This window comes from Kwoniella shivajii, chromosome 10, assembly GCF_035658355.1.
Source record: "Kwoniella shivajii chromosome 10, complete sequence".
In the NCBI taxonomy this organism is placed as follows: Eukaryota; Fungi; Basidiomycota; class Tremellomycetes; order Tremellales; family Cryptococcaceae; genus Kwoniella; species Kwoniella shivajii.
In genome coordinates this window covers 496,750-511,569 of record NC_085917.1, presented here as the reverse complement: position 1 = coordinate 511,569, position 14,820 = coordinate 496,750, and the positions used below count along the sequence as shown (strand labels likewise).

The 14,820-nt window shown below is 44.0% G+C and overlaps 5 protein-coding genes across 5 annotated transcripts; 3 read left to right on the top strand and 2 right to left on the bottom strand.

Annotated features, from left to right (window-relative positions):
* Positions 1–113: 113 nt before the first annotated feature.
* Positions 114–3,609, bottom strand: IL334_007079 (uncharacterized protein; the record flags this gene model as incomplete). The annotated part of the gene is made up of 15 exons (XM_062938773.1): positions 114–138; positions 203–263; positions 330–438; positions 500–564; positions 623–710; positions 764–1,119; positions 1,181–1,277; positions 1,332–1,405; positions 1,455–1,472; positions 1,531–1,693; positions 1,760–1,822; positions 1,872–2,169; positions 2,248–2,390; positions 2,460–2,639; positions 2,701–3,609. The coding sequence occupies 15 exons, from the start codon at positions 3,607–3,609 to the stop codon at positions 114–116; spliced, it is 2,649 nt and encodes an 882-aa protein (XP_062794824.1).
* Positions 3,610–4,362: 753 nt separating this feature from the next.
* Positions 4,363–7,872, top strand: IL334_007078 (uncharacterized protein; the record flags this gene model as incomplete). Its single annotated transcript, XM_062938772.1, has 5 exons — positions 4,363–4,467; positions 4,577–4,647; positions 4,703–5,485; positions 5,569–7,658; positions 7,745–7,872. The coding sequence occupies 5 exons, from the start codon at positions 4,363–4,365 to the stop codon at positions 7,870–7,872; spliced, it is 3,177 nt and encodes a 1,058-aa protein (XP_062794823.1).
* Positions 7,873–8,337: 465 nt separating this feature from the next.
* Positions 8,338–12,059, top strand: IL334_007077 (uncharacterized protein; the record flags this gene model as incomplete). The annotated part of the gene is made up of 13 exons (XM_062938771.1): positions 8,338–8,417; positions 8,508–8,544; positions 8,625–9,443; positions 9,525–9,686; positions 9,747–10,041; positions 10,092–10,113; positions 10,171–10,428; positions 10,476–10,506; positions 10,559–10,684; positions 10,762–11,090; positions 11,145–11,274; positions 11,355–11,978; positions 12,033–12,059. 13 exons carry the CDS (start codon positions 8,338–8,340, stop codon positions 12,057–12,059), a joined length of 2,940 nt encoding a protein of 979 aa, XP_062794822.1.
* Positions 12,060–12,298: 239 nt separating this feature from the next.
* On the bottom strand, positions 12,299–13,376 carry IL334_007076 (YggS family pyridoxal phosphate enzyme; the record flags this gene model as incomplete). The annotated part of the gene is made up of 4 exons (XM_062938770.1): positions 12,299–12,834; positions 12,934–13,000; positions 13,075–13,194; positions 13,263–13,376. The coding sequence occupies 4 exons, from the start codon at positions 13,374–13,376 to the stop codon at positions 12,299–12,301; spliced, it is 837 nt and encodes a 278-aa protein (XP_062794821.1).
* A 398-nt stretch (positions 13,377–13,774) lies between these two features.
* IL334_007075 (ribosomal protein S10) lies at positions 13,775–14,649 on the top strand (the record flags this gene model as incomplete). Its single annotated transcript, XM_062938769.1, has 2 exons — positions 13,775–13,863; positions 13,941–14,649. The coding sequence occupies 2 exons, from the start codon at positions 13,775–13,777 to the stop codon at positions 14,647–14,649; spliced, it is 798 nt and encodes a 265-aa protein (XP_062794820.1).
* Positions 14,650–14,820: the final 171 nt, after the last annotated feature.

Sequence of the window (14,820 nt, the reverse complement as noted above, 5' to 3'; positions counted from 1 at the left end):
ATAGCAATACACACATTTGAACGGTGATGGCGTTAAAGAAGGTACAACAAATCGTATATGACAACACAGCCTCACAATGCGCATTTCTGTGGAATCTAGCGTTAATTGGTCAATCATGGTCGTCGATGATGAGGGTGCCTTGGATATCACAGTTTACCGTCAGCTGTGTTTGTCCCTAAGAGATGTTGATTACATGACTTACCTCCATCTCAGTCCAAGCATGTTGAATATATCTTGTTCAGTTTTCGATGCAATGAGTTCTCCTGTCAATTCAAATAGATATTCAAGCTTTGCCTTTCCTCGTTTATTATGACTGGCATAACACCCACCTTCGGTTTGCTTCAGTCCATCCTTACCCCTAATAACACCTTTATATAGTCCTCTTTGGTTAAGACTGTAGCCATTCTTTCTTGCATAAAGTCTCATAGATCGATTAAACTACAAAGCGTGTTTAGTTTGGCTACTTCAACTCACAGATGTGGAGGGCGAGTAGACTTACCACCTCGTTACCAGTAAAGTAGATCAACGCTGCACCCCAATACTTGTAAGGTATGCAGAGGATATCTTGTGGCCATGAATGTCAATCACCGTGCTGATCACTTCTCCTAATTGACATGCTCACCTATCCTGCGATGCTTATGTGCAGAGCTCAGCCTTCCTACACCCATCCATTTGGCTTCAGGCGCTGTCCAATCAGTCGGAGTACCGAGCTGTAGAACCAGTCAGCATCTTACTACTAAGATCGATCCTGAACCTAGCTGACATCGTGAGTTACCAGTCCTTTCCTCTTCAATCTCTGTATCAAATCGCCCAGTATTCCTTTCTTCTCATTGTCTTCTCCGCCTTCACGTGTGATAAGTATATCAACGTCTCCACTCGTATCTTGTCCCCTCCTGTAGCTACCCATGATCTCCACCCAAAGCTGATCATCGATGGCCTGAGCCTCGGATCTGATAATCTCGAAAATATCTTTACATTCATCCCTCGGAATTCTAGCTTTTAAATCGTCGTACAATTGAAGACCTATCATTTGTCCGGCTGTAAGTGAGAATTTACCTGAACGAAGATCATCGATCGTTCGAGCACCAGATCGATACATCTCATTGGCATGTTGGCGACCTGTATCATGCAAGATTAGGACATTCAGCGCACATTGCTGCACGTGTTATCTAATACGTACCGACACCATAAATGTCTTTGAAAAGAGCAACGCATCGAGCTTGTTCCGTGTTTTCATAAAATGCTCGACCTTGTGCTCCCGACAAAAATTCGTCGATCTATGAAGGACGTCGAATTTCAGAATTCGATTTTCAAAAACGCGAAGGACTTACTCTATCAGCTAGATTCATCCCGATTCCAGGGATAGCTCGAGCTTGAGTACCGGTGGTTATAGGATAGGTAATACCTGCGCCCGGTTCAGCTCCCAACTAGAGCCCAACAGAATGCTGGCTTACGTCTCATGATTCCAGCAGCTATTAAAACCCGACGAATCAGCGATGACTATTGATACTGACGAATCAGCCGACTTACCACGTTGATATCCTCGGATTGCGAAACTATTTTTGCCTACCTGACCGCTATACAAATCATGTAGCTCTTCAAATTTCTTGGCCAGCCATTCGTTTGGACCAGTATATCCTTTTCCATCATGGTTTTGGCCGCATTTGTATCCATCAGCTGAGGGGTTGGGATTCTGTCAATACATCAATCAATAATTCATATCAATCGCAAATCCACATAAGCATCATCCCTTACTCACGGTATCAGATCTGTTACGTCGTTCAGGACTGCCATCTTCTCGATCACTATTTTCGTCGATGTCCTAAGTATGGATTTAGTCGTATGCCTCCTGAGAAGAGGAGATACCTCACCTCAGGTACATCCAGACTACCTTTTACGATACCTTCTATCATCTCATCCAACGCATCCCTCTCCCCTTCAGCCGCTGTCTTCCAGCCCGGTCCAGAAGGCAAAGCATGTTCAGTAGCCACACTTATATCGAGATTATCCATCGATTTGAGCCTCGACGGTCCACTTTTCGCGTTTGCATTTTCTTCACAACGTTCGGGTACTGGAGGAAAGAGAGTGAAAGACTTGGTTTGACCAATTCGAGATCGTTTCTTCGATGATTCCTCGGTATCCGAGTCTGAAGCAGTTGGTTCCCGTTTTCTGAAAATTAGCAAAACAAATTAATCAACGTTGAATTGATAGTTGATCAATCATGTATAGCTGCTCTAGTGGACTCACCTTGTTATAGCTACGCTCTGACCACGAAGTTGATCCGTTATGTCGAATATTCTAGAGGTTGGGCGAATAGCATTGGTGGAGACCGCACGGGAGAAGGATGTCTTTGGGAAACTGAGCCATGGAGTAGGGTCAAGTAGCCTTCCCTGTAAATGGCAGAAAGGGAACTTAAGCTCTTGCCTGTACTTTTCATGCAGGTTTTACAATTCACTTACAGCTAATTTACATTGAACTATCCAGTCCCACTTGACACAAGTCGTTCCCTCCGGTAATTCACTAAGGGTCTCTACACCAAGCTTTTGGGCTAAAAGAGAGGCGGATTTGCCTGTATCGTAGATTACGTGAGTTATAGCTGTATCAGGTTGAAGGACTACCTGACCACCTAGACTGGTGATCTAAGATAAACAGATATCATCAGCCTCTGAGTGATGCAGCATGTCTTTGCAGTTTACTTACGATATCGGCTCTCTGCTTGAGCTTGGAAGCTTGATTGACCTCACTTGTCAAACAAAATTTCAATGCGTCAAATACTTTCCCTCCTATACCAGCGGTCATAGTAGCTGCTTTTCCTAATGTTTGTTTTCCCTTAACTTTTCCTTGAGGCAGCGGTTGCCCTTTGACAACTGCCCTGGACAGTAGATCAAAGTGCTTTGAAATTGCTTGGTGATCTTTCCTGGACTTAATTTCAGATAGTGCGGATTTGCCTATGGGTACCGGAGTCTCTGGGTCATCGCGCCTTCCTCGACCTTCACCTTCCCCTACACCACTGGGATTGACTGATAGTCGGGATTTAGTGGTTGAGGGAGAATCAATGGGAGATGCGACATAGTCGGGAGTAGCAGGATCAGCTGATCTACTGGAGAGTGGAAGTGAATGTAGTTTCCAAGATGCGGGAGCAGGCAGTCGAGGTGTACCAGCATCGCTGGGTGTCGGCACGGAAGGGAAGGTGGACGTAGGTGCCCGAGGTGTGGAGGTTTGCAGGATATGGGAAGGATGGAATGAAGGTGGAATGAAGGAAACCTCGGAGAGATCGGAAATAACTGATCTCAGGACTGGTATCGGTACAACCGTTTTCTTGCCTATCGCTTCCTCGACTGGTAGAGGGGAGAAAAGTACTTCGGCTGACTGTGATGCAGTCGAGCTATCACTTTGTATCTCTACATCCTCCTGCGCTTGCACAACTGTATCAGTGCTGTCAGCTGAGACCAGCTGCTGCTTGTTTTTCCATGCGATTTCCTCTTTCACTTGCTCGAAGAATGAATCGACTTGGTCTCTAGATTCCTTCAAGTCTTCCTCCTCTTCTGATGCGTCCACGACTGACCAGAAGTCTCTTTTGTGACTTTTGAAGACGATGGGTCGAGCCATGGTTGAGGGACCTGATTGACTCGCCTGACATCTGTCATTGATGGCTGGCTTCTGACCGATGTCTTTCAAAAGAGGAAGAGGAGTGTTGACATATTCGAACGATAGGAGAAATGTCGATAGCCTGTCATCATGAACACACCTCTGTAAACAAGCGTGATAACCACGTGGACGGCGTATACTATTCCCTTACAATTCCTTCAGTGTGAGATTGCATGCATATTTGATATCCCACGAGATGTCATGCCCCTTTCTCACGTACATTGGCGGCACGATGTAGTGGTCTGACAATAGAAAGACGACTCTATGAAATAGATTGTACTCATATACGTGGGCGGTGAATGAGAAGAAGGGGATGACTAGTGAGGTCATCTCAATTGGAACAGTCGCGTAAAAAAGTTGCAAAAAAAAGAAGAGTCATCTTGAAATCCGCTGCGCGTGATCCGTAATTAACGGCATCTTATATATGCAAGTTATATATTTAGAGTAAAACGTTGGTATCAGCATAGCATTCAGACACCAATGAGATCAAGGTAATCGCAAAGCTACTTCGAACCTGCACTGTCAGCGCATCTGATTGGATTCCACTCGCGCATCAGCTTAGAACAAAAGGGAGGAGAGAAGGACAGATCAGACTCGGATATAGGCAACGCAAATCACCTCGTAACAAGACAAGTTGAAGGGTAGATCGTTCTTTGCTTTGCGCAAAAGCGACAGGCTTGGACCAAGTCATAACTCTCATAACTTCATTGCACGATGACTGTTACTGGAGTGCTTTCTGCCGATGTAGCTCAAGGTACCTATGTTCCACCGTTCAAGTATGTGACCTCGTATGCTCAGAGTCCAGAGGTGACGGGTTCCGTGACAAGTGAGTCTGCTTCTAATCTCACGTTAAACGAAGAAAGCTGACATGGAATCGTAGGTGCATTACCTGTGAGTACTACCTTGCGCTGACTAAGCTGACCTTCAGGTCAATCCGACGGTGACAGCCTCATCTAATGCAGCGTACGCGACAGCTTATCTCCAAGCCCACATGATGAGGTAAGTAGCTAAACTTGCGAAACGGGGAACGAAATGCTGAAAGTCGATACAACAGCTGGCCTTCATACCGATATGCTTATCTCTTGTGGTTCGTCTTGATCGCTTTGGCTGGTGTCTATGCACTCTCACATCACCTGAGGCTGTCGGGTGGATCTGTCGGAGCTGCTTTCAAGAAATGGGGAATCAGGAGAAAACCTGTTGGGAGGAGGAAATCAGGAGGAGCAAGAGGAATGGCTTTACCAAGTAATTCAGCCCTGATGTCAATCGGGATAATAACAATCATCTCTTGCGTTCTCGTTGTTATTGGTTCAGATTATATCAAACCCTCTTCATCAACATTCAACTTTTCAAGCTCATTCAGGAAAAGGGCATCTTCAATACCTTATTCAATCAGCAAATCATGGTGGACCAGTGGATCGAGATTTGGATTCACAGCTTTTGCGTTAATGCCTTTGACTGTTCTATTTGCTTTGAAAGCTCCTCCAATTGCGATCTTTGCTCTTCGGGCATTCACGCATATATATTCAGATAAATTGGCTTTATTTCACAGAGCAACAGCTTGGATAGTATGGGGATTCACAACTATACATGTGGCTTTATGGACCGTACAGCTATTCCAAGATCAACAGAAAGGAAGAGCAGTCTGGTTTCTGATCTGGAATAGTTATAGATTCATCTTTGGATGTGTAGCCTATGCCGCAATGACGGCCGTAATGGTTCTGAGCTTGAAACCAGTTAGAAAGAACTCTTACGAGGTGAGTTCACAAACTATAAGAAGCGTTGCTGAATGGTCTAGTTCTTCTATATCGCCCATGTCACCTGTTCTTTTCTCACCATCGTATGTTCCGCCATCCATCATCCCGTCCTATGGTTCTGGATGGCGGGCGCGCTCGCTTTATGGGGTTTCGAAAGAGCTTATAGATTCGTTAGATTGGCAAAGATCAATGGGATGTTCGGGAAAAAACGAGGTAGTTATGATGCCTTAGCAGGCAAGCCGTATAAGGATTCAACTCAAACTTATGGAATGCAAGATCTCAAGCGAAGTAGCGATTATGAAAAACCTTATACCGATAAAACACTCCCTCAACCACCCCCTCAACAAGATCAATCTTACGAAACCAATGATTTTGGAAGAACGACAAATCGTGGATATTATGATGAAGGCTCTTTACAACCTTTAGGAGCTTATGAGTCACGTTATGATCCACCTATACATCAGAGAAGCGAATCTACTGCTACCATGCTACCAATGCCTCGCAGCGATTCTGCAACAAGTATGCATCTACCCCGTTCAAGTTCAATGACGACAATGGGAAATCCATCACAAACACCAGCTCTCCCTTCTTTCATTCCTGTGCCGATACCTGTTGGCTATGCTCAAGCTCAATTGTTGCCATCTCGGACCGTACGATTAACCATCAATGTTCCCCGCCCTTTCAAGTGGTCACCAGGTCAAAGTGTTTTACTATACCTTCCCGAAATATCTCGCTTCCAATCACATCCATTTACGATCACCAATAATGACTCAAATGAGATTATTCTCTTAGTCAAAGCAAGAAAAGGTCTGACTAAGCAGTTGTTCGATTTAGTACGCACAAGGTCACTCGCTGCCATGGGTATAAACAACGTTGCCGACAAGAGAGTGTCATTAAGATCGATGCAATCTACCAATAACGCTACCGGTTTACAAGTCCCGCCAATCTTCCTCAAAGCCTGGGTGGACGGGCCTATGGGCTCTTCGGGCAGAGTGAAATGGAAGAATTACTCAACAGTCTTGATTATTTGTGGTGGATCGGGTGTCAGTTTTGGTGCCTCTATTTGTGAATACATCTGTAGAAGAATGAAGAATAGCTTAGGGAAAACCCAAAGAGTTAGGTTTTGTTGGGTGGTAAGGGAATATGCTGAGATAGCATGGATTGCTGGTCAACTTCGAAGATGTCAAGATATGGTGGATCCCACAAGATTTGAGATTAGTATATTCGTTACCAATTCGCACCAACCGCGGAACAACGACGAGTTGGCACCACCGAGACCTGGTTTCGCGCAAGGTACTGCACATCAAAGAAGAGGATCGACAGATTCCGTTACTAGTCAAATGAGTATTGATGGGGATCCAAATCAACCAATGGATTATGATGATACTGTTGATGGCCACCTATCATCCAACTACGCCGATATCATTGATCTAACAAACTACGAAGATGAAGAAGATGTCAATGATCCAGCCGAAAATCAGTTATCTCAAACACTGAATAAGCAAGGTAAAGTGTTACGAGCGAAATCACGGAAAGCTCAAAGAAGGACAAGAGGTTCGATAGAACCTTCAAATTCACCACTATATCCTCCCAATCGAAATCAGCAACAAACAGCCTACGACAATCCCCACTCTCGTTTCTCGGCGTCATACGATGATCCGCCCAGACAACTCTCGGCGTATGATGATTACTCTCAGCGACTATCATCTTCGTCCTATGATGAACACAATCCTCCAAAACGACCATCAGCATACGAGGATCGTTTCTCTGGACATTCGCAGGCGAGCAGTCTACACGCTCCGCAACCTCATCCAGCTTCAGCACCCATGTTGGCAAACTCAAGTTCCAACCATCAGCTGAACTATGATAGGAGACAATCTTATAGATCATACGCTGACTCCACTTATGATCAATATAATCCCTTCGGAGGCGGAGGTGGATATTCGATGGGACCTTCACCATCTCCGTCTATCATGAATTTCGACGACGGAGCTTCGACAGCAGGTGAATCAGTGAGGGATTTATTGTCCAGAGCTTCTCGTACACAAAGTATGGTTTTACTGGAAGAGTTCTCTTCCTCATCACATGATCCAAATCATACAAAAGCAATCTCGTCAGATGGAGGTTTATGGATAGATGAATCCGATTATGCGGCCATGAAGATTCTTACTGAAAAAGCTAAAAACGGGAAACCGAAACTATCATCCGTGATTGAGGAAGAAGTAGTTCAAGCTAAAGGCAATATGATTGTCGCAAGTGAGTACAAAACGTATCTCATTCTGAGCCGTGTATAACGAGACTGACGATGTTGATGGAACCTATTCTTCCCATCTTTCTCTCAGCTTGTGGACCGGTCACTCTGAATACAGTGATCAGAAATTTAGTTTCTAAGCATATTTCACCGTCAAAGATACGGAGAGGAGATGAGAGAGGTCAGATTGATATATACACTGAAGACTACGAGGCTTAAGCATGATAATTCAACCAGTGACTTGTTCCCAACCTATGCATCTACAGAACAAGGGTTCCCTGTGTCGCCAGTACGAGTACTATATCATGGTCCTGATCAAATAATGACATCCTGGATCCTGTATCAGATCATCATTTGATTCTATAGTTTTTCCTGTATGCATGATTGAACGGGGGAATGATGTAAGATGAATGATTGATGATGCTGTTTTTCCAACCATGTCCCGTACCTGAGGAATAAATGGAAAAACACACTAAAAAGCATGTGAATAACCTTTGGCCCCGGAGATGGCAATGGCGGTCCCCCGATGACATCCACTTTTGTGAAGAGCTTTCTCTCTCCCATCTTCATGCAAGTTGCACAATCAAAACATCTCAATCTTGCATATACATTCAACGCGAACATGGCCTGGGTCTTTTGACTCTCACGTAGCACCTTCCATTACCCAAAATCAGACCGTTCAGCATGGACATGGGAAATTCTACCGGTAGTACGTCAGACTCACATCTGAGATCGGAGAAGATCAAAAGGAGTTACAGAGCTTGGTAAGTTGTCTCTAAAATCGAATGCATGCAGCGAGGGAAAGGCCATATAGTAAGGAGAGCTTCATACTGACGAGGTTCTTCATGGGCTAGTCTTCACTGTCGAAGTAGGAAGGCCAAATGTGATCTGGTGAGTGGAATCCTTCATCTCTTGACCAGTTAGACTAGCAGCTCTTAGAACTGACCTTGTGGTACTTTCTGACTCAAAAGGGTGATATCGACGCACCGTCTTCTCCTCCTTGTACAAGATGTAAACGTGAATCAAGAGAATGTGTTTTTGCTCCTTCTCGTCGTGGAGGAAACAATCGTAAACGAGACTTGAAGGAATCAATGGACGACTCTGACGGTGACGTGAAAAAGGATATTTCAAGTCATGATGTGAACCCTCACATTCAGGCAACTAACGAACCAATCTATCCTCAAACTTTCCCTTATCCTTATCCACCTGGTTCACAGATCCCAGCAGCATCATCATCATCACGCCCTTCACCTTCATATCCATACCATGGACCCAATACCGGATCAACAGGATCAAATCTTTCTCCAATAACAAACACTTCAACGCACACACCCCCTTCTGCTCGTCCAGCTTTCTCTCATCATGTTCCTCCGTCAGCTTCACGCGATGTACCCGAAAAATCATCCACCTCTACGCCATCACCTAAACGAAGAAGATTGCATCTCAATCCACCTTTGCATGACTCGGATCCTTCTAGTATAGTAGTGGCTGATATGCAGAATGAATCAGACGCCCTGCAGATCTTAGCTTTGGCAAGTGGACAGGTTTCTACCAAAGAAAGCCTGGTGGGTGGGCGAGGAAGAAGAAACCAAGAGACATATATGCATGAAAAAAGTGGTAATGCAGCTACAGTAGGGGATATGTTAAATTTCAAACAGTTTTTCGAAAGGAGACAAAGTGATGAGGTTCCAATTTTGGAAGATTACCCTTTGATCAAATTAGGTATACTGAATGGAGATCAAGCTCTGAGATTGGTGAACCTCTATTTCAGATGCCATCATCATCTAAACGTGAGCAGCTGTTTCCACTTCACAAGCATGGGCAATCACATTCCGCTTTGAAATATAATTAGCTAAATACTAGTAAATCAGCCGATATGTCCTTCGGCGGTTCTTCCGAAATGTTCCCAAGATCTGGCATACTACGCTTCCAAAGAGCGATATACGATTACTGCCTTCATAATCATCGCCAGCAGGGTCGATACTGCGCCTGCTTCAAGAGAAATTCATAACAAAGCTTGGGCTGTAATGAGGGTGAGTGTGTGTCAAACTCTGCATATGGAGCCTGTATCTGATATTCCTTCTCACCCGCAGGGCTGGATTACCGACGTTCAAACTCTGGGTGCACCTCCGACTATAGGATTAGTCGAGTCCCTTCTCCTTTTAAGCGAAAACCTGCCTCGTACTCCGCCCCTTGCAAGTCCAGCGGAGCTGAATGCTGCGGGTGCTCGAGAAGAAATCCATGGCGACGAGAACCGTCAAGCATGGCAATTGATAGGGCTGGCAGTTAGAAGTGCTTACGAGTTAGGATTGGATAAGATCGCATTGAGGTTATTACCTGATTCAGAACGCACGTTGGAGATTGAGCGAGCGAAAGTGGCGTGGACTTGTAAGTGAATTCAGAAGTTGATGCAAAACTTCGCTGACATCCAATTCCAGATTGCTACCTTTTCGATCGACAGTAAGCTTTACATCGATTGACCAGGCGGAACAAGACTGACTCCCTCATCTACCCCAGTATATCCATACGTTTGGGCAAAGGCTTCTGGGCACGAGGAGCAGCGGTCTGCTTTCAAGGCTACTCATCGTCAGCCCAAACTGGACCAGCGGCTGGGCACGGCAATTTTCCTTTCTTGAGTGAGATAGGAGATGAAGAAGACCATCCTCAGGATGATTATGCAAGCTTAATACAGGCGTATCTCGAATTGACTCAACTCATGAGTAACGCTCATGATGTACTTTACCCCAACGCATCGAGAACCAGGTCACTTGTGATGTGAGTAGATGTTGCCATTGAGTACTCGTAGCTGATCGGTACAGCAGGCATGGTGAATACTTCAAGTATCTTGATGAAGTGAGTGAAGATCGCATTGATAACAACTTCATGCTGACTATCTGCTCGCCAGATGGCTAGATCACTTGATGCATTTAAAGTGCTCTGGAGGAAAAAACAATGGAAAGTGTTCCCCTTGACGGATATCTTGTGGACGATCTTCTACTATGTTCAATTGTACATATGTGCATTCAGTTTCGTGAGCATCCTCACATCCCAAATCAGTGGATACTTGAGAATACCATCACACGACTGACAACGTCAAATGCCCATTAGCAAGCTCATGTTGAACGGGCTACGATGCGAGCTGAAAAGGAATACCGAATTCTTCAGCAATCTCAACAAGCGAAAGATGACCACACGCCTACTGCTAGACCCAGACTCAGTCTTTTCCCTCGTGGTGCCGCTCAGTCTCCCGATGCAAGATACATCTTTCACATGTGTGATGCCGCCCGAGAAATCCTGCATATATGCGTAAATAAGCTTTATCCAGGTGGAGCGTTGCCTTATCTGCCTACTAGGTACCTGCTCTGGTTCACCTATGCGGCTATAGTGTTGTTGAAGGCGTTGTACTCCGGCGCTATGCTTCGGGGAGATCATAAGAAGTAAGTAAACGGTTTTGATTTTGCCTTATTTACTGACACCAATTGGCTACCCAGGACCCTTGACCTGGTTGATGAGCTCTGCGAATGTCTGGAAAATTGCTCGAGTGACAGCGATCATCCAACGGTGAGGTATGGTAGGCAATTGCAGAGTTTACGAAGAAAGCTTGCTGGTCTTTCCGATGCCGTTAGTCTATTTCCCCTATTAGGTCATTTGTTATGAGTCTATGTTCTAACTCTTAATTTAAAAATGAATGAATTCTGCAGGCCAACACGCGCAGCCCGACAGGTGGATCCACTGTACCATTGCCTCCAATTCATCGCCAACCAAGAAGACCTGAGGCTGGCAATAACTGGGATGGGAGCGATGCATACGCATCGAGAGTGTCTGATCTGGGCATCACGTCAGGATCAACCCATCAGCCATCTGGCTATTCCGGTGAAATGGGTTTTCCAAGTGGTGCTGGCAATGTCAGTGGTGAATATAACAGAGCAAGTAATTGGCAAAGTTCAATCTCGTATGAGCATCGTAATCAACCTGTCGTCTTTCCATATCCAAACACACCTGGACCGATGCCAAATACACCCTACACACCATCATCAATCGCATACATGACATCATTAGACCCTTCCTTTATTGCAGCTCATGAACAACCTCTAGTGGATGTGGGGATCACTCAAGGATTGAACTCGACCGGTTTCGTTCCTGTACCGGAAATGAATTTTGACTTGACGACTGGATTTGGTACGGTAGATAATTGGTTTGGGTTTGTTGGTTCAGGTAACGATTGGCAAGATAACAATAATGCAAATGGTGGTGAGGGAAATGATATGGCTCAAATGGCCGGTTTAGATCTAGATGACTTTTGGATGCAAGTCGGTCCAGGAGAGGTGAGTTTGTCACTTTGGAGGAGAGAGGGTTTTTTACTGATATCCATGTACCAGGCTCAAGGTGGTTTCCCGTTTCGTTGAACGCAGCAAGGACGGATCCACTGCCTCCAAACTGTGTTGTATAGCATCAAAAGTGGCTGCAATTGTTCATGCCGGTTGTTATGTAGGACCGTTGTACGATCATGTTCTCAATCTGTACTGTTTTTGTATCGGATCAGTGGAAATGAGATTGATACGATCCAGTAATATGACATACATCAATGAGCGTATGAGATTGTCTTCTTTTTTGCTGTTCACAGACATACAAGTTGTGTGATTTACTAATTAGGCGCTGCCTTTGGTACTTTCTTTGCCCTTTCACCGAAGATCCTCGTACCCACTCTGACGCTGTTACTACCCTCTTTAACAGCCTGAACGAAATCTGCACTCATCCCCATTGACAACTCCAATTCCTCTTCATTAGGTGCATTTTTTATACCTTTCTCGATTAGAATCTTTGACAATTGTTTTCTTGTCGATTTAAGATTCTCGAAATCTGGATTCGTTGAAGAAGCGGAATCGTGACTTGAATCAATTGAACCGATAGTCATCAAACCTAATAGGTTCAATTTATCACATTTTTCAATTATATGTATAGCTAAATCGACCAATTCATTTTTTTTCTCGTTATTTTCGGTTTCTGCTGCTGGAGAGGAAGAGGATAATGAAGGTAAACCGGATTTCGACTCTTCGTTAGAAGTGTTTATTTGAATGTAGACGTTTAATTTGTTTGAACGATCTTCAGGTATGGATTTTTGAAGTAGATCAGCTACTTTTATTGAAGATAACGTTTCCAATACATGTAAATTTGGTACAGCTAGAAATCAAGTTTTAAAGGGAAAAGACTAAAGTCAGTATTACATATCATATCAAGCTGATTTGATCCTGTTCCAATGACTGGGAAGTTTAGACTCACAAGCTGCAAGTTTTGATTTATTACTTTGAAGTGAGCCTACGAAATGCCATTTGATATCGTCTGGAAGCTGGCCATTCAATTATTATATCAGCTATACCGTTGGGAAGAATGATTTCTCTGGATTTGAGCGAAATAACCCACTACAGCAGCTTTGTCTACCATTTCCTGAATATAGTTCTCTCCGAAATGTCTATATCCGGCATCGTACAAAGCTTTGATATCTGACGCAGGTTTGATTTTGGATATAGCGACTAGTTGAGGCTGATCAATATAACATCAGTAAGTACAAGTTCCGAGTGATGGTGTATGAAACAATAGCTAAGACTCACTTTTGATCCGCTACCTGATGCAGCTTGATCAATTTCAGCTTGTACAGATTCGATATTCTCTTTCAGCTCTTCGGCTCGATCGGGAGCGTATTCAAGTGACATTGATTCGGACATTGTCGGTTTGCGTTTTGCGTATGATCGAACTGGGATATGGATACGTGGTCGAAAATTGAGAATTGATAGAGGAGCTGGACGTATGAGAGTGATCGATCTTTGCATTGAAGTGAATGAGAAGATAGATGATGGTTGTCAAGAGGACTACTATAAGATCGTCATCGATGTATAACTATATAATATATATATCATGTTCCTAAGGATTGATCACGTGATCTTACAAAACTAGTTCCGGGTTTCCTCGAAATCGTTCCCTTCTTATTGCATCGACCATGATATATCTTTGAGTCATCTTGCTAGTTTGGCATCTATCTTATCACGAATCATATACTGCCTATTAGTCACCGCTTTTGTTGAAGCTCTGTACATCAATACACCCGATCACTTAATTGCACAGAATGTCCATTCCTTCGGCTCGATCAGCCTTGGCATTATTAACAAGACCGACTTTGTCTAACGCTGTCGCTTCTTCTTCTCGCTATCTGAGGTGAGCGCTTGTCTTTTCTGGCACAAGATAGGTTCATAGTCGCTTGGAAATATCTGACAGAACAATGAACACCATAGTGCATCATCAGCATCACGAATGGCATCAGCCCCTGTATCATCTTCAACGACATCCACTTCCGACGAAGATTCCGGGACTGGACTTCCAGTACCATTAAGCAAAATCAATAAATTCCTTTCATTCCCAAAAGTTGAACCCCACCAACCTCCTCACGGAGTACACGTCGCAACACTGCATTTACAATCGTATCAATCATACAACCTGGATCTAACAACTCAATTCGCAGTGCATTCAGCACATTCATTGAAAATACCTACTTCTCTACCCGCTTTTTTACCAAAAGAAAAATCATTATATACAGTATTGAAATCACCTTTCGTCAAGAAGAAAGCTCAAGAAAATTTCGAAAGAATAACATATAAAAGAGCTGTCAAAGTGTTTGATACGAACAAGGAAATGATCGATTTATGGTTGAGATACCTGAGACAAAATGGTTTACCAGGTGTAGGTATGAAAGCCTATATTCATGAATTCGTCGAATTAGGTTTTGGCCAAAAAGAAGAAGAAATCAATAGTAACATTAACAACAATAAAGACCAAGTTGTCGATGAGAAAAGAATTCACGATGCTGCTCAACAATTAGTCAAAGCGTTGAGCGAAGAGGAAGGAGCTGCTACAGGAGCAGGAGAAGGAGAGGTGAAAGCTGTAGGAGGAGGGAATGCAGGTGCAGATGTCGAAGCAGCTGTAAAAGCGGAGGAAAAACAATAGTATAGACGATCGTATCCGATGCATCCTTTCTGACCGTCTCCCAGAATATGGAAACACAAGGAGAGATTCTCGCGTGACTCACGCTGAATCGCTAATAAGTAAGAAGCAATCTAAAACGCTGCATCGACATATTCTACTAATGACATCAGTACAACACACTATAATGATATC